The sequence below is a fragment of the Meles meles genome, chromosome 10 (assembly GCF_922984935.1).
Source record: "Meles meles chromosome 10, mMelMel3.1 paternal haplotype, whole genome shotgun sequence".
Lineage (NCBI taxonomy): Eukaryota > Metazoa > Chordata > Mammalia > Carnivora > Mustelidae > Meles > Meles meles.
In genome coordinates this window covers 15,280,820-15,299,731 of record NC_060075.1, presented here as the reverse complement: position 1 = coordinate 15,299,731, position 18,912 = coordinate 15,280,820, and the positions used below count along the sequence as shown (strand labels likewise).

Below are 18,912 nucleotides of genomic sequence, written 5' to 3'. Positions count from 1 at the left end.
ATGCGGGACTCGATCCCAGGACCCTGAGATCATGACCTGAGCTGAAGGCAGCAGCTTAAACCACTGAGCCACCCAGGCGCCCCCTGGCCCGCTCTTTTATCAGCAGGGATAACCAATGAACTCAAGGCAGAATTGCATAAATTATCCCTTCCCTCCTCCCCCAGCCAACATAGCTCAGCTTCCCTCCTGAAGAGGTAAGAGCGAGGAGTGACAGCTGGTTTCTTTTGCTCCACCCCCTCTCTCTTCCCCCAAACACGAGCAGAAATTCACCTCTGACAGCACTGCTTTGCAGCTCCCACAGGACACGGTCCACACGGGACACATGACACACAGCCCTCGGTGCACCTCTGCAGGGATAGTGCGGACAGACGCCTCCCTCTCCCTCTCCCTCTTCGGCATGAAGCGCCTCACCTCTGCACCCTGGGCTGCCCTGGCCCTCGGCCTGGTCTTTGCCTCCTTCCACTTGGCTTGTTTGGCAGGTAGAACTGTGGGCTTTATTCTTGGCCAGGCTGGGGAGGGGGAGGGAGAAAAGGAGGAGGAGAGGGAAGGAGGGAGGAGGGAGGAAGAGGGCGGGAGGAGGGAGAGAGAAGGAGGAAGATTCTTTGGCTAGGATTGGTCCCGCACAAAGCAAAGGGCAAACAGCTCTCACCTGAAGGATTAGACAGAAGGTGGTGGGTTGGCGTGGGGGGTGTCCAACGTTTACCTGAGCCCCTGGTCAAATGCTGGGTACCTCAGCTTGGACAGGATTAACCACCTCAAGTGGACTTTGCCACAAAGAAAGAGGAAAAAGCAATGTACCCACGGTCTCTCTCATCCAAGGACGGGTCTGGCCTAAAGTGACATTTTATTGGTTTGCTGCGTTTCAATGGTTCCTTCCCCGTGCCCCTGGCTATTGTGGTTTGCAATTCCCACTTTGTACTCCTGATCCTCCCCTAAGGTCCTCAGTCCCTCCCTGGGCGCTGTGCTTCCTTTGCAACTTTCTGAATATCCTCAGACAGGAACGCTGCCCAACACTGTCTGCAATGCTCCCCCCTTCCCGAGCACAGGAGATGTTGAGTTGTTGCCCTCTCTGTTTCCAGATGAGAGGGCTTGGTAGCAGCCCCTGGCTTGCTCTCTTAGGCTGGGTTCTGCACCCCACACTCTCATGCTCCTGGCTGGGGCCTCTGGCTTTGATCTCTGCTCTGCAGCTCCTGCCTTGTCCTTGACAGAGTTCCCTCTCTCAAAACCAACCCATGATAACCCCTCAGAGCTCTATCTGTCTCCCTTACCCTCACCGCCTCTCCTTTGCAGGTTCAGAGCGTGAGCTCTAGCCACTCAGCCTCAGCTCAGGTCTGGCTTCCACAACTTACGAGCTGTGCAACCTTGAGCAAATCACTTAACGTCTCTGTGCCCTAGTTTTCTCATTCATACCGTGAGAATAATCGTAGCACTTATGTATATAGGGTTGTCCTAAAGATGAAACGAGACTACTGCATATAAAGAACTTTTAGTAAATCAGCACAGGGTAAACAATGAATGTTAGCATGTTCTTTTTTTCCAATACCGCTTCCTAAATAAATGTTTCGTTTCTTTCGTTTGTTTACCCTCATAGTGACTTGCTCATAATAGGCTCTCAAAAAACTTGACAAATTTAACTGCACTTAATTGTTGGGTGTTTCCAGCACCCAGTACTTTGGAAGTGACCCCAAGTGGGACTAGTCCCTGACTGGCTGTGCTTATGAGGGAGGAAGATGAGATTTAAATTCTTAGAAATTATTAAGTAGACTATTCAGTTCGAATCATACAAAATCACCGATATTGAAAAAATTTTTGACCTATCGAAATGGCGATTTCAAATGCTTTCACATAATACGCAACAGATTAAATAGGTTTTTTCCATCCACTTGCTCTAGATAGGGACGACTCCCATTCGAGGGCAGAGGGGAGATGAAAGTCAAGGCCAAGGAAGTTAAGGGAAATTAAATGTGGAGGAATCAATTTCTCCAAAACAAATAAAGACCAGGTCCTAAGCCATTTAGTTGTAAATAATTTACAGTAACAATCAGATTTTGTCAAGGTAATTACTATACTTCAGGCAGGACATTGGAGTGGCCTGGGTGGGTGGGTGGCATAAAATTAGTCTGAGCAGCAATTTCATGGCTTTGGCTAAACAAGGAGTTTCTTCCTGACTTGTCCTGCGGCATGACAATAAGCTCCTTTGAAGGACACACTGCCCTAGAAGGACACACTGCTCTAGAATCAGTGGGGCCTTAAGAGTTTGCAAAGTACTTTTTTTTTTTTTTTGCATCCTTAAGGAAGCTGAACAGCATATAATTAATTTCCAGAACAATTCTTTGCAATTGACCTCTTAGTCTTGATCGACCTAGACTAACACTATCTAATAAAAATTTTTTTGATGATGGAAGTTGCGGGGTGTCCCGATGGGATGAGAGCCAGCCATACCAATAGTGAGAGAATTCCCCCCAAGCAGAACAAAGGAGAAAGAAGTTTACTGAGTTCACTGCAAGGGGTAGTGGGCAGGACAGCCAGGGAGAGACTGCCTCGAGGTGGTGGTGAGGGGCTGTAGTTCCAGGGCAGAGCGAAGGAGCATGGGAACAGAGAGAAATTTCCCTGTTCCAGGGAACTGTGCCTGGTTGGAATGGGTCAGGGTGGGTGGCTATTTCGAGGCTTCGTGACCCTGCTTGCTTTCAGCTGGGGGTTTCTGTGGGCCCTTTTGCCCTGATCAAGTTTCCAGAGCTCATGCCTGTTGTCTAAAAGCGGCCTCTACAGAAATGTTCCATGTCTGTGCTGTGTTTCCAGGATGGTAGGGTTCCGGAATGTGGTGATCCAATGTGGTAACGGAACGCTTGACATGTGGCTAATATGATTAGGAAGTTGATTTTGTAATTCCATTTTAATAAATTTAAATAGCTACAAGTTGCCATATTGGACAGAGCAGACCTAGATCATCCATCTTCTCAGTCTCAGTCATGAAAGGGAAAGCAGACAATGGTTTTTCGTGCTCCACCTCACCCCCACAGTCTGACAGAACTTTGAGAATTCCCACGAAAGTTCTTTTTGCCTTTGTGCTCTTTACTTCCTGATCAAGAGGCAACTCTGGAGGCTGCAAATTCTAGCCACCTCTGGACTTGGTTGCATAGTGTTGGATTTTTTTGATAACCATCTGCCTGAGGTATACCAGCATAACCATCAGAAGTCAAGAATCAAAGTCAGATTTCAACATTCAGTCGTTCAAATTTTTCTTTTAAAGATTTTATTTATTTATTTGACAGACAGAGATCACAAGTAGGCAGAGAGACAGGCAGAGAGAGAGAGAGGAAGAAGCAGGCTCCCTGCTGAGCAGAGAGCCCAATGCGGGGCTCAATCCCAGGACCCTGGGTTCATGACCTGAGCTGAAGGCAGAGGCTTTAACCCACTGAGCCACCCAGGTGCCCCTAGTCATTCAAATTTTTGAAGAGAATTAGAGACCGTTACGAGAAGACATTCGAGCTTGTTAAGTGATCGTTCTCATATAGATGAAAGAAACCATTTCTACACGTAGCTCTTTGCATGGGAAATAGCTAAAACAGTGTTTGGAAAGCTATTTGCAGCAAGCGTTGGCCACTGAAGGGTGAGATATGAAGGACATGAGCTGTGAAGCCCCGAATGCATGAGACATGCAGATAAACCGTCTCCGAATGACAGTAGGGAAAGGCAAAGGGGACTGTATTTCTTTGTTGCCATAACGACATAGCACAGACTCGGTGGCTTAGACAACAGAAATTTCTTTTTTGACAGCTGTGACGATTCCAGGTGTCAGCAGGCTTGTCTTCTCCCGAAGCCACCTTCTGACAGTGACCTCACCCAGTCTCTCCTCTGCAGGTGCAAGCCTGGTGTCTCTTCCTCTTCTCGCAGGACGCCAGTCATACAGGATGGGGACCCACCCAAATGACTCCATTTAACCTTGATTTAACCTCTTTTTTTTTTAAAGATTTTATTTATTTATTTGACAGAGAGATCACAAGTAGGCAGAGAGGCAGGCAGAGAGAGAGGGAAGCAGACTCCCTGCTGAGCAGAGAGCCCGATTCGGGACTCGATCGCAGGACCCTGGGATCATGACCTGAGCCGAAGGCCCAGCGACTTAACCCACTGAGCCACCCAGGCGCCCATTGATTTAACCTCTTTAAAGGCCCTTTCTCCACATGCAGTCACTACCATGGGTTAGGACTTCAATGAACTTGGACGGGACAGCTCAGTCCAGAACAGAGGGTTAGCTTTGCTGCATGAAGTCTTAAAGTACCTAGACCGGGACTTCTATAATACTTTTGCAGTATCACTGTGAATTCACAAAAAAAGATTTCAAAGGCTATGCCTAGGGATGGATTTTCCTACTGCCCAAGACCCTCTTTTGTCTTTTCTTCCAGAAGCGAGGAACAGCGACAACTCAACCTTGACCACCCAGCACCCAGATCCCGGAAGCCTGGAACAGTGCCCCAGTAAGCTTTTCCTGGCTACTGGCCTCACCCCAGAGCTGGCCCTGAATCTGGGAGGGGAATCAAAGCCTGCTTGCTTTCTCTTGATGGGGGTCTGGTGGCACAGTGCCTGCCTGGCCTTCCTGTGCCCTGGTGTGGTTTGTTCGTGGTCCCCAGAACTTCCTGCACAGCACATTGAAAAAGCTATCTCAGCCTTGGCCTTGAGGTAGGCTCACAATCTCTGGTACAGATGGCTTTCATGACCCATCCACAGCAGAGCAACCAAAGACACATTAGAAACTTAGAAGGCAGAAAACCATAAAAATCCGCCAGTCCAGCTTCTGCCCAGCGCAGGAGCTTTGTTTTGATACCCTTTGCATATTTCTGTCCATCCTCTGCTTGATTACTCCCAATGGCAAGGAGCTCAGTACTTCCTAAAGCAGGGAGTACTGTTACCCTGGGTCCAATTCATAAGACAGTGTTGTTTTATTCTCTGTCTGGCTCCCTTTCTGCGGCCCCTCCCTGGATAACCAAATGGGTTTACCTCTGGACATTTCCAAAGGAGGGGAACAGGTAGATAATAGGTAGAGATTAAGTAGAGAATAATAGGTAGAGATTAAGTTCACGGCTTTGGATCCCTTCAGACTTGGGTTTGAGTCCTGTTCTGCTGTCTGGGGACCTCTGGTGAGTTACTGCCTCGGGAGCCTGTGGGAAGCACCTGACACAGGGTGCGGCGTCCTTTAGTGAACGCTAGCTCTCCTCTGACCCCTTGCTTGTTCTTACAACCCTCGGAGGAGGAGCTGGGTGGGCGGGTGCCATGCGCCCTGCTGTTCTTGCTCTCCCTTCCCCCCCAGACGTGGACTTCTGCCCCCAGGCGGCTCGGTGCTGCCACACGGGCGTGGACGAGTACGGCTGGATCGCGGCGGCCGTGGGCTGGAGCCTGTGGTTCCTCACCCTCATCCTGCTCTGCGTGGACAAACTGATGAAGCTCACGCCGGACGAGCCCAAGGATTTGCAAGCATGAGGCTTAGACCCTGAGCCCCGAGCCCATGAGCCCATGGGTCGCCACCCAACCGCGGGTCACCGCGCGGGAGGGGGAGGGCGGGGCGCGGCTCCAGGTGTTTCACCTCCGCGCTGCGGTGACTTCCTCAAGAGAAGGAAGAAGGAAAGGGGGATCCGAGGAAGAAAGGCCAGGGCTGCCCCCCACCGAAATCCACGAGGCGTTCGTGCGTGCAGAGCGCCCACCGTCTCTGTCTGGATCCCCTCGGCGCGACGTGACTTTGACTTTTGTCCGCACGTTCTTCGGAGCTAAGCTCAGAACCCTCTCACCCCAAACAGGCCATTGTGTTCCATCTCTCGGTTCATTCAAGGGCATCCCTGGCATTCTGAAATGTAGGACTTGCCTTTGACCGGCCCAGCGTCCTCCCCCCGCCCCACCCCTTCGTGCATTGCTTCTCGCGCTCTTGTCCTTTCTTCAACATTGTCCTCCAGGGCGGTCCTGCCCCCTCCCACACCCACACCCCTCCGCCCCCCGCAGCCCGGCTCTGGCCTTCCTACATCGCCCCTGCCTTGCCTCAGGCCTTTTCGGTTCAGTCCTCACCGAGGTCCGGCACGTCCTCCCCCACGGGGTCCTCCCCACGGGGTCCTCCCCACGACAGGGCCGCTGTCAGTGCGGTGCTGTCGCCCCCTGCGGACGACCTTCTGTGAAGCCTCACCCCCGAACCTCTCACAGGGCTGGCTTTCCATTCTCCTTCCCGGCGTCTGCGTCCCCGCGCCTCAGGCCTCCGGGGACCCAGTCCTTGTCCCAACATCTCCCACTTCCTGCTGCCAGGCCCTCCGCCTCCAGACGGAAGCCCAGGCCTCAAAGTCCAGCCCAAATGCCTTCCCTCGTAGCCTTGGGGGACCCAGAGCCGGTGTTCTCAGGGGCGTCTGCCCGGCCCTGAAGTGCAGTCCTCATGAATATACAGTCAGGGGAGACTTCGTCCTGCTCCTGGAGAAAGTTCCTCCTCACCTGTCCCATGAATGAATGAATGATGAATGAATGAATGAATGAATGAATGAATGAACACACCAATGAGCAGGTCCTGGCCTGAGATGAATTTATGACTCTCATTCTGTGTAGAGAACTTCACTTTTCTAGAAAGGGTTGAAATAACCCATCTCCACAGAAGCCGGTTTGCTTCCCGCTTACCCTGCACAAGGATGTTGCTGGTCGCTGGGAACATGGGGGGAGGGGGTTGTGGGTCAGAGGAGAGGAGAGCGGGTTCATCAGAAGGAAGGAAGAACAAAACGATTCTTCTTATTACGAGACACGGCGGCCCTGTGTGGTGACACATGTATTTAGACTGAACAACCAAAAAATTATGCACAAGGAAGCAAGCGGCCCTTGAAGAAGCGTTTCCTGGGTTCTTTCAGAAAATCTAGGTAGATTTCCCCGACAGTGGGAACTGAAGGAACTTTGCCTGGCTTAGTCGGCTCTTTTCTGATTCTCCGTGGTTTAGCCAATAAAATGGATGGATTTACTGTGCCCCCACGCTAAGTGAGTGCATGAACAAGTGTCTGTGTGACGCCCCGTGCCATGTTACGAACACACACGAGCAGGTTCTGCTTTTTTAGCTGTTTGAGAAGAGTTTCCACAGGATGTGATGGTTGAAATCCTTAGAGACGGAAAGAGTCAGTAAGGACCCCCCTGGGATTTAACATCCGCAAGCATTTTTGAAATAAAACAGTGTGACCTCGTGGTGAGAACACGACCTCTGAAAAGCAACAGAGAGAAGGGAAATGGAGGTTGATGGCTGGCCAATGTGAACAAAAATGAGTCACTTCACCTTGGGGAATGTCAGCTTCTGAAGCAGAGAATGTAGGAATCGGACACAGCCGTGGTTACAAACTCGGTTGCCAAAGCCTGGAGGGCTAGCTGGGGGTGCCGCGCGGAAGAGGTGGGGGTGAGGCCGGTCCTTGCCACCACAGCAGCATGGCTCTTACCTCCTCTAGATACCAGACCTCCCCAAGAATTTCATTTGCTCCTTTATTATTATTATCATTTAGAGAGAGAGGGCGAGTGGGGGAAGGGCAGAGGGAGAGAGAATCTCCAGTGGACTCCCCACTGAGCGTGGGGCCCCACGCGGGGCTTGATCTCACCACCCTGAGATGATCTGAGCTGAAACTGACAGGCGGACCCTTAACCAACTGAGCCACGCAGGCGCCCCCCTCATTTGCTGCCGTAGAAGCAGAAAGCCGGAACATCCCCTCGGATCTGAGCGACATGAAGGTACTTAGACTACACTAAGGTGAGTAATACGTAGCTGCTATCTGTATCACGTTCAAATGCAGGCGTGTTGTGAATCGCCTCCCTTTCCTCTGTACCAGAGCATGGACAAACCAAATCCAAATAATCCCTCTTTTCTCTGAGACTAGACCGAAAGACAAGTTGCGTAATTGGATGGCTCGTCTTTCCAGATGTCTCATCTCACCTTTTCCCTCCGCGTGGGATCTCATCACGCTATCCAAGCGAAGACTTATCAATAAATTAAAAAGGAAAACCTGAAGGAGAAAACCAAGTACAGTTTCCAGGGACCTAAGAACTCCCTGGTATAAAGCACCAGGCAGGACCCACCTAACGGTAGATGTGCTCTTCATCGAAGATTTTTGCTTTTAGTAGACGGTGTTGCCCCCACAGGCTTGTCACAGGCTGGGTGACGCAGAGTCCACACTGCTTGGGGCACCTCCGTACCAAAGTGGCCTGCGTAGAAACAGAATATTAAGCATTAAGGTGTGGCACAATTATCTGACTTTAAAATCTATACCTTTTTATAGATGCATGATACCTAGGGACAAATAAATCAAATATATATGTTTTTTATTAAAAATAAAATGTTAGGAGCGCGTGGGTGGCTCAGTCAGTTAAGCATCTGCCTTCAGCTCAGGTCATGATCCTGGGGTCCTGGGATCGAGCCCCACATCGGGCTCCCTGCTCATCGGGAAGTCTGCTTCTCCCTCTGCCCCTCCCCCTGCTTGTGCTCCCTCCCCCCGACCCTCTCTCTGGCAAATAAATAAATTAAATCTTTTATAAAATAAAATCGTATACCATGCAAGATTCATCAACAACAAGTCTTAGGCTACCTTTTCCATAAAAATATGTGTAAATACACTTTTTAACTTTGAGAAATAATAATCTAGAAATGTTTTTGATGAAGAGCAACTTTCTCTGCCTGAACCCTGGCATCTGTATTAAGATCATGTATACAGAATATGGTGTGATTGCATTGGTTTTCATCGGCCTGTGGTAGGAGGGCCTTACAGACAGCCTGTCTGGCATCTCCTTCCAGCCTTACCTGATCGAGCCCATCCTTCACACTTTCTTCCAGAATAATCTTTCTAATGCCTAAATAAGTGATCAAGGCACTCCCCTGCCTGGAATCCTCCTGTGACTCCTGACAGCTGGCAGAGTAAACCCATACTCTTAGGATGACCCCGAAGGCCTTCTGGGATTAGATCCCCAGGGATTTCTTTAGCGTAATGTTTACATACCCTTCCTGCAAACCCAGGTGTGAATTATTTCAGTTCTTAAACACGCCAGGCCTTTTCTATCCTCCCCCTCTTTGTTCTTGCCATTCACAGGGCCTGGAACATACTCTTCCCAGGAGGCAGATTTCTCATGAGCCAAGGGAGGCTTGCACTCACTTGCATGCTCCCTCGCCCTAGGCCCACTACCTAATTTTGTATTTCTAATTCTGTATTTTTTTTAAAGAGGGCCTTTTAAATTGTATACATGTGAGGCCCCATAAACCTGAACCTTGCCTTTCTGCTCCCCCTTACCTCTTCTGATTGGACTCATTTAGGTTCCTGGAAGTGGTCTTTCCAGTCCAGCTGACCCTCGTCCCTGGATAGATGGACACCTGCACCACCTCAAGGGCCTATGCTCACCTGCAGGGCAGCACAATGACGAAGTGCTTGACCAAACTCTAGCCAGGCTCCTCTTGATCCCTCTTCTCAACTAGGCCTCAACCCTGGCCTAGAAAAACCACAGAATCCCAACAAAAACCATTTTGTCTGCCTTCTCTCCACATATTCAAAGACTTGAACGAACATTAATACAGCTTCTAACAACTCAAGGCCACATCTCCAGGATGACCCTATTCCCACCCCCTTGAAGCTCTTGCCTGAGAGTGCTCAAGGCTGACAAAAGGATTGACACTTTGTTCTAACCGATGTCTAACAGTAGGCACCTGACCACCTTTTCTTAGAGCATTTACTAAAAGGGACTTACAAGCATAAATCCTTCCTCTGTCCCTTTGAGATATATGTACCCATTTCTACATCTATGTATCTAACTATATATCTATCCATCCATATATCTGTTACGACCAGCATCTGGAAGCTATTCCTTTAAAATGTAATCATCAGGAAGGACAGGATCCTAACTTTGATGACTGACAGCTGGCAGACACAGCTGGCCTAATCATCAGCGTTTACACTGACCAACTTTTTGCATTTCTCACTTCCCTGACTCCACTGAGCCCCAGCTCTCCCCACTCCCCACTCCCTCTTTGCTCTGTAACACACCCAGTCACTCTGTACAAATCAAAGTTGAGTTCTTGCTAGACTCTCTTCCCTACTTTCCTACTAAATAGTATATTACAATTAAAATGTGTCCTTAACCACATCAGTGTGCAGCATTTTTTTTTTTTTTTTGACAACAAAGCATGTTAGGGTATAATATCTACCTAGTCTTTCTCATGGGTCTCTTGGAAGACCCATGTGTTTTTAACCTCAGATTCCTTCCACCTTCCCAAGGCCCAGATGTGCAGCACAAACTCAGAAAACATTTGATGAATTAGTGATTCAGACGAGACCCAAGAATGTGACCTGTGCCAAGAGTCACAGTAAAGAGTTAGAACTGTGAAGACAGAGGAGGAGGCTCTTGGGAAAATCTGGTGTCTCAAGGTTGGAAAAAAATTTTCATTATTTTTCCATAAGTTTATAATAAACATATATTTAAGTCATTTGTGGAAATGAGTAATGGGCAGGTCTCCCCACCAGTTCTGTGAGGAGAGACAATGGGCAAGGACCAGACTGTGTATAAAAATAGAAATTTGACCACAATCTGCAACAACCAGCCCAAGAAGCCAAACCACTACCTGTGTAGGAAGGTAGTCTCGGACACCAGCTAGTCTAGGAAGTCAGACTACCATGTGTAGCACCCAAGCCAGGAAGGCAAACAGCTTCCATAGCACTCAGCCCAAACAGCCAAAGATTTGGTGAATAACAGACAGCTTCGATAAATTAATTTTCAGCCCTACTTCCAAGTCTGGACCCTCCAGGGAAAGTGAAATGCGTACCCCTAACCAAGCACACAGCATGCCCCACTCCCAGTCAGCTCACCTGCCACTGGCCCATGCCAATGGCCATAATCAGGACACACGGAAGATTGGGAGCCTTCTCCTCTTTGGCTGTGAAGCTTTCCCACTTTCCTGCCTGCCTCCCAGTGACTACCAGATGTAAGGGATGGAGGCGGACTCCCTGGCGAGAGTAGACTCTGAATGAATAGCTTTGGCTTCCCATTTGGGTGGCCCTCCTTCATTTCCACCATGACTTTTTGTTCAACTCTTTGTTGAAACGCCTGTCCTATTCTTCATACCTTGAAGGAGATCTTTTTCCCTGGGAAGTTCCTGTTACCCCATCAAAGGAAGGAAACTACCAAGAGGGAGAATTATAGGCTGAACTCTATCCCCTGCAAATGCTGATGAAGGCCCCAGGACCTCAGAATGTGATCTTCTTCAGAAGTAGGGTCGTTGCTGTGTAATTACTTAAGTCACACCGAAATAGGGTGGGCCGCTAATCCAGTCTGTTTTTTTATATAAACGGGAGATTTGGACCAGACCTGCCCACCAGTAGAAGAGTATGTGCTGAAGGCAGAGATCGGGGTGACACGTCTGCAAGCCAAGGGGTCCCAAAGATCACTAGTGACCCAGCGGACACCAGGGGAGAGGTCAGGAATGGATTCTCCCCCTTGGTGCTCAGAGAGGGCCGGCCCTGCTGACATGCTGATCTCAGATTTCTAGCCTCTGAGCAGGGAGACCCTCCATCTCTCTCCCTCTGTCCGACTTAGCCACCCAGTTTGTAGTACCTGTTACAACCACCTTAGCAAACTAATACAGAGCATGAGTTGTTGAAAAGAGCAGTTTCGACTTGAAACAAAGTGCAGCCTGTTTTCAAGTGCCTGTGATATACAGACCACAGACGTGTGAGCAACTAGACAGGTACGCAGGAGGCAGCGCCCAGGGAGTGTCCAGCTACGGGAGTGTTCAGTGATTCCCTGTGCACAAGACACACGGGCAGGTATGCCCCTCCCTGCGTCCCATCACACCACGTATGACCTGCCCAAGAACAGGGCAAGAGGGTGGAGACTCTCCTTGGGAGCTGCTACTTGAGGTGGTGGATGCCAGCCCCAGGCTCACACACATCCCCTGCGCCCTGCCAAGTCACGATTCCATCCAGACTTATCTGTGTGAGAGCTGGGAGCAAGAGGGGTGGGGAATGAAGCAACGCGGGCTTCTCATACTGGTCCTGGGGCAGCAGGAATCCCCTTCTGGCAAACCCTTCTAATAAGCCCATGCTGTACGCACAGCCGTGCACACACTCGCAGAGGGCACTCACCAGCACCTTGTCCCAGCCCCACTCTGGGGGCCCCAAGCTCGCTTCCCTCCTCCACCTGCCCCCCGCCCCGACACTGCTGAGTCTGTGTCCTCACCTGTCTCTGGATGGCAGAGAAAAGGAACATGGAGTGTTTGAGAAGCCAACACGGGGCACCCTGGAGTCCAGGGTACACCTGATCAGGAGGGCGATGGGGTCACCAAGGCTGCTGCCCACTGGGATCTGGAAAGCCCTTCTAGGGTAGCTCAAGTTGTTCATATGCACTTACTCCATTTTTCTTGAAGAATGGGCACCTTTTATCATATAGAGGTGTCCTAGGAGCCACCAAAACCTAAGAGTGGGGAAAAAATGACACATAAGATGTCTCACATGGTTTCCATTATAGGCTTGTCTGGTACAAGCTCCCCAAAACTTTGTCTCATACGAAAGCCCCAAAACAAAACTTCGCATTGTTATGAGCCATAGATTAAGTACAGAGAACACTCAATTATACTTCCGAGATGCTCAGATAAAATATTCTTTGGGAAACTGATTTACAAGCTACGAAGCCATGAGAAGACATGGTGGAAACCTAAATGTGTATTATTACGGGAAAGGAGAAATATTACTACGTGAAAGAAGCTCCGTACCGTAGGAGTCCAACCGCATGACATTCTGGAAAAGGCGAAACGATGGAGACGGCGAACAGATCAGTGAACAGATTAGTGGGGAGACAAGAATGAATGGGGGAGTCTATTTTTTGAAAAACCAATTTATGAGAATCTAGGAGAATCTTCTTGCTCAGGAGAAAGGTGATAATGTATGCATCAAGTTAAATACACTTGAATTTAAAACATTCAACATAGGACTACTAATGGACGGACGCCTTCTGTATCTTATGCGTTAGCACCAAACTTTAATACCAAAATTAGCTCACCAAGTCCATTCTTAGGATCACTGAAGAGATTAAAATGGTAAGGACCCATTTATTCTTAAGAGAACTGAACTCATTTATTTATGGATTTGGGAAAAATGTACGCTATATTCCCAGTGTTAGACCAAGCCTTCCTCAAAAGTTTAATTCATTCATAGCCTACACTGTCCTCCACTTCTCTGTGTGTCTGTGTGGGGAGGTAGCTCTGACTCTACCATCCGCGGCCAGTACCATTCATGTTACTCCTCAGTCACCCTTATCCCCCCCAGGCCTCTCTCCGTCTCCAGCTCCCATTCCGTATGATGACCATAGGGGTCCCTCCCTGTGCTCTTATGGATCGGGAACAATTATTTTAAGTTCAGTTGTTTTGAATTTACATAAACTAGATTTCATCCTGCCTCTTTACTCACACAAGAGTAATGTTTTTCAGATCTGTGACCCTACGTCCCTATGTCCAGAGCCTCTAGCTGCCGGCATAAGGTTCTGCATAAGCCACCACGGTTCACCTCTCCCTTCTCTAGGAGATGCACTCCTAGCTGGCCTCAAGCCCCACTTCCGCCCTGCACCACCATGAAATCCTTACCGTCTCCCTTCATGGGCCTGTGAATGTACTTCCTTGGGAAATATTGCCAGATACAGTAATGCTGGGTCACAGGAGAAATATATTCTTAATTTAAGTAGTACGGGATAACTTGCTTTTTAAATTGGCATATAGATATTTCATTCAATTGTCCCAGAAATTGAAATTGACTTTTTATTATTTCTTTCTATCTACCGGTTCAGGATAGACATCAATCATGCCCATGTTTTACCCAAAGGTAACACGCACAGCATACCCACTATTAGATATTGAATTCAACTTACTGAATTCAATTTTATTTTGATCTGAAGACAGAATTGCTATTGATTTGTATTAGAGTGAACATTTTTCTTTTTATGTGAGATTTTTTAAAGGTTGGCTGTAAATATAATTCTAGGCCAGTGTGCATTTTGCCTGATTAAAAATAAAATTTGTGGCCCGTTACCAGATTCCTGGCTCCAATGCAGTCTTTTCACCTTCAGATACGCCAGGATCGTGCCAGGTTTAGGGAAATGTGAAGGATCTGTTTTTGTTCAAAAGAGTTGGCAGTTGACTTTTTGGGAACTATGCGTGAGACCACACCACACCACAGGGTGTTTCTGTCAGAATGAATGAAATGTACACACTACCGGTCAGTTCTATAAGTCCACCCTGGCAATGAGAACAAACAATAGAGCAGGTCCTAAAACCCAGGTTTTGTGTTAAGATGCTGAGAAAACTTTCAGACATCATGACCTGTGAGTTTTATACAGAGGATATTTTGGTCCATTGTTATTCTTTTTTAAGATTTTTTATTTATTCATTTGAGAGAGAGAGAGAGAGAAAACACAAGAGCATGAGCAGGGGTAGGGTCAGAGGGAGAGGGAGAAGCAGACTCCACACTGAGCAGAGAGCCAGATGTGGGCCTGGATCCCAGCACCCCAGGATCATGATCTGAACTGAAGGCAGACGCTTAACCAACTGAGCCACCCAGGTGCCCTTTTGCATTGTTATTCTATAAAATGCTAGAATGTCGATGCCAGAGGGCCAGGAGTTTTTTTAATTTTAAAGAATTACTTTTTTCAAAAATCAAAAATTACTTTTAGTATTTTAAAGTAATTTAAAATACTGACTGTCCAGTCAGAAGAGTATGTGACTCTTGATCTCAGGATCATGAGTTCGAGCCCCGTACTGGGTGTAGAGGTGACTTAAAATAAATAGGCTTTAAAAAAATAAAATAATTTCCACAGACTTGCTACACCATTGCAAGTGTTAAATTCTTCAGAAGACAATGACGTGTCTGAATATCTCTAATTTGTTTTCAGAGAAAGCAGCTTTCCAAGCCTTCCTGGATAAAGCCACATGGAAGGCAACCAGCTCAACAGGAACAAACCTCTCACCTCCAGCTTCCCAAGGGTAATTCCCTTAGAAGAACCCTAAGGCGTGTGGGGTGGGGCAGCAGCAAGGAGCCAGGTGGACAACATCTGTGGGGCAGGAGGAATTTGCATGTTAGGCAAATCAGATCTCCATGATGGTCCAAAGGTAACAACATTAATTCTTTTTTTAATCCAGAGACGTTTAAGTTAGCATTTAATGTAATTTACATGAATTACCTTTATGTGCATCTATGGGTTTCATTGAAACCCAAGGAGATAATGTAAGTTGGCCGAAGTCACATTAGTCTAAACAGCTCAGCTTGGATTAAAAACAAACAAAAATCCGATCCTCTCCAGGTCTGGAGTTCTTTAAATCCTCATCACCAAGACTGCCTTGGGTAATGGACAATATAGTGAGTCACAAAATCAGAGTTAGAAGGGACCTTAGAGGCCAGTGGTCTCCATTTCTCTCCTCCTCCCCCTCTCTCCTTCCCCGCCTCTCTCCCTCCCTCCCTTCCTTCCCTTCCTTTCCCTTCTCTCCTCTTCCCTCTGACCTCTTTCTCTCATACACACTCACACTCACACACACACTTTTTAAGAAGGATGTGTTCTTGCTCAGTGACTTCCAGTAAATGATGTTCATCACGTTATAAGAGACCCCCTTAAAGTCCGTATGTAATGAAAATGTCTACAATTTATGACCTATTGCTGATAATTTGTCTCATTAAAAAATAATTCAAAGGAAAACAAAGGTAGAAAATAGTCTGGAAAATAGTTATTTCTAATATTTTGCTATTCTACATTATGTAACATATTAGAAAAAGACCACTAACAAAAAACAGGGCTAAGGTAAGATAATATTACTATGGGTTATTAGAGAGATATAAAATGATAACCATGAGAACTATGTGGAAACATTTTTTTGGTCAAATTATAAAATATTTTAAATATAAATATAGGGTGCCTGGGTGGCTCAGTCGTTTAGGCATCTGCCTTCAGCTCAGCTAATGATCCCGGGCTCCTGGGATTGAACCCTGCATTGGGATCTCTGCTGGGCAGGGAGTCTACTTCTCTCTCTCCCTCCTCCTGCTCATTCTCTCTCTCTCTCTCTCTCAAATAAATAAATAAAATCATACACACACACACGTATATGTATATATATATATGTATATGTATATGTATACGGTTTTATTTTCTCAACCCTGGTAAGAGGACAATCACATGTATTCTCAAAGTAGACATTAGGGATATAAATTGGCCCAGGAATTCCAAAAAATAATATAGAAGAAGTCTCTTTAACTCTACTCAGACCATTCACCTCAGTAATTTCACTTCTAGGAATTTATTCTAAGGAAGTAATCTGAAAGTCAGACAACTTAAACACAAAGGTATTTAGCCCACCATCATTTATAATAGCAAAGCATTAGAAACAACCAAACATTAACATTAGGGAGATGGATAAGTTATGGTAGATCCATAGAAGGAATATTATGCAGAAAAAAATACCTAGCCCCTTCTACCATGGGAGGATACAATGAGAAGTCTGCAACCTGGAAGACAGAGACTCCTCACCCTACCAAACTCACACCCTGATCTCCAACTTCCTCCTCCAAAACTAATTATGTGCTTCCTATTTAGCCAAGAATGATGAACAAATCAGCAATTTCTTTGCTGAAATATTAAAAGAAATGGGAGTGCCAACTACAAAATTTTTAAAAGAAACAAGTGTAATCAAGTTGCCAAGGGAAAAAATGATTTCAGTAAAGAAATGAACTCAGATACATGGAAGCTATAAGATAAACAAATGACAAATTACACAAGAATCTGGAAAAATATGTATCTCTATAGACATAAAATGCTGGACAAAAATGATCTTTAATGACCCAAGAGAATGTTTATGGCCATGCTAAAGAAGGAAAACGGGAAAAAAATATTGTATATATAATATATCCCTCTACTGGGTATAAGAAAAGGCATAGGAAAAAGCCTGATACAGCTTTCACTGAAATGTTGAGGGCTGTCTGAATATATTGCATATTAAATTTGAACAACATGATGAGGGAATGTGTATGTCTGGGTGGCATGTTTGTAATATGTATTTAATTGTGAATTAGATATACCATGTCTTGCAATTTTTTAGTCCAACATGTAAAGAGCTTGGTACTCTGATCTAAAGTCTTTACACTACCTGTGAAGCAGTACAGTGTTATTTGCAAAAGGACTTGGATTAATCATTAATGTATATTGCAAAGTCTAGGACAACTGCTTAAAAAAGCAAAAATTTATATGCTAAGAGAGGAGAGAAATGGAATGATATAAAATGCTAATAAAATTAGAGGAGGCAGAAAAAGAGTGGAAGACCAAAACACAAAACAAAACAAAAATCCAAAAACAAAGAACAAGGTCTATAGATGAAAACAGTTAAAAATAGACCAATAATCACTTTAAATGTGAAAGGTCCAAATACCCAAATAAAAGACAAAGACTATCAAATTGGATTAAAAAAACAAGACCCACCTCTATGATACCTACAAGAAACCGAGTTTAAATATAAAGACAGATAAAAAGTAAAGGGATGGAGAAAGATATACCATGCTAATGTTAAATGCTGGAGTAGCTATATTAATTGTAGAGGAGACTTTAGAGCAAGAAAATTTATCAGAGATAAAGAGAAGCACTATAAAATGATAAAGGATCAAATTTTCCAAGAAGACATAACAATCCTTAACATGTACACTCTTAACAATAGAGCAACAAAATATGTGAGGCAAATACTGATAGAACCACAAGGAGAAACAGATGAATCCACTATTACAGTTGGAGACTTCAACACTCCTCTACCCATAATTGACAGAACCCGCAGGCAGAAAATCAGGAAGGACATAGTTAAACTGAACAGAACCATCAATCAACTGGATTTAATTGACATTCATAGACTATTCCATTCAACAACAGCAGACAACACATTCTTCTCAAGCCCACATGTAATATTCACCAAAATAGACCACATTCTGGACCGAAAAACACACCTTAAAAAATTTAACAGAATAAATACCACCATGTCACTCAGTCATTATGTTAGCCCAAATAACAGACACTATTTATCTGAATGTATCTTACCAGCCATTGAAAATGAACCAGAGTGCATCTTTAAGAAAGCACAAAACTAGATAATTTATCATGAAATAAAATAATGTTTTGCTACTAAAAAAAAAAAAAGAATCCCTGAACTTCTAAATCAAAACAGGGGCACCTGGGTGGCTCAGCGGGTTAAGCATCTGCTCAGGTCATGATCCCAGGAGCCCCACATCAAGCTCCCTAGTCAGAGGGGAATCTGCTTCTCTCCCCCCACCCCTCTGCACCCCCCATTCCCCTGCTCATTCTCTCTCTCTCTCAAATAAATAAATAAAATGTTTTTTAAAAAATAAAAGAAATGGTAACATACTCACTTGGAATTTTTTTTTTTTTCAGAATCAAAAATTCAATGACCTGGATCTGTGCTATGCTCTGTTTTTCTTCCTTTACACAATAGAATAATATCCCTGCTCTTCTGAAGGTTAATTTCCCCATTATGCTCTGAATCCCAGAACCTCTCACTTTCTTCTCTGTTTTCTGCGTTGTCAGTGATAACCTCCCCCACTCCATGGGTCAACCCCATCAGCATACAACGTATTCAATGCTGGTCACTTTAAGGTTTCCAATTAGCAAATAAAAACACAGACACCTAGGTAAATCAGAGTGTCAGATAAACAACAAATAATGTTTAAGTATGTGTGTCCCATGCAATATTTAGGACATACCTAAACTAAAAAAAAGTATTCTTTGTTTATCTGAAATTCATCTTATGGGTGCCTGGGTGGCTCAGTGGGTTAAAGCCTCTGCCTTCGGCTCAGGTCATGATCCCAGAGTCCTGGAATCGAGCCCTGCATCAGGCTCTCTGCTCAGCAGAGAGCCTGC

General features: G+C 45.9%; 1 protein-coding gene across 1 annotated transcript; it reads left to right on the top strand.

Moving 5' to 3' along the window:
* The first annotated feature begins 243 nt into the window (after positions 1 to 243).
* Positions 244 to 6,978, top strand: TMEM213 (transmembrane protein 213). The gene is made up of 3 exons (XM_046021531.1): positions 244 to 479; positions 4,404 to 4,475; positions 5,306 to 6,978. Exons 1-3 carry the CDS (start codon positions 323 to 325, stop codon positions 5,473 to 5,475), a joined length of 399 nt encoding a protein of 132 aa, XP_045877487.1. The 5' UTR covers positions 244 to 322; the 3' UTR covers positions 5,476 to 6,978.
* Positions 6,979 to 18,912: the final 11,934 nt, after the last annotated feature.

Excerpts from the sequence above, each read along its gene's own strand:
- TMEM213 (XM_046021531.1), top strand. The coding sequence starts at position 323 with ATGACACACAGCCCTCGGTGCACCTCTGCAGGGATAGTGCGGACAGAC. Across the intron at positions 480-4,403 it reads CCACTTGGCTTGTTTGGCAG|AAGCGAGGAACAGCGACAAC; the intron begins GTAGAACTGTGG and ends CTTTTCTTCCAG. Across the intron at positions 4,476-5,305 it reads AAGCCTGGAACAGTGCCCCA|ACGTGGACTTCTGCCCCCAG; the intron begins GTAAGCTTTTCC and ends CTTCCCCCCCAG.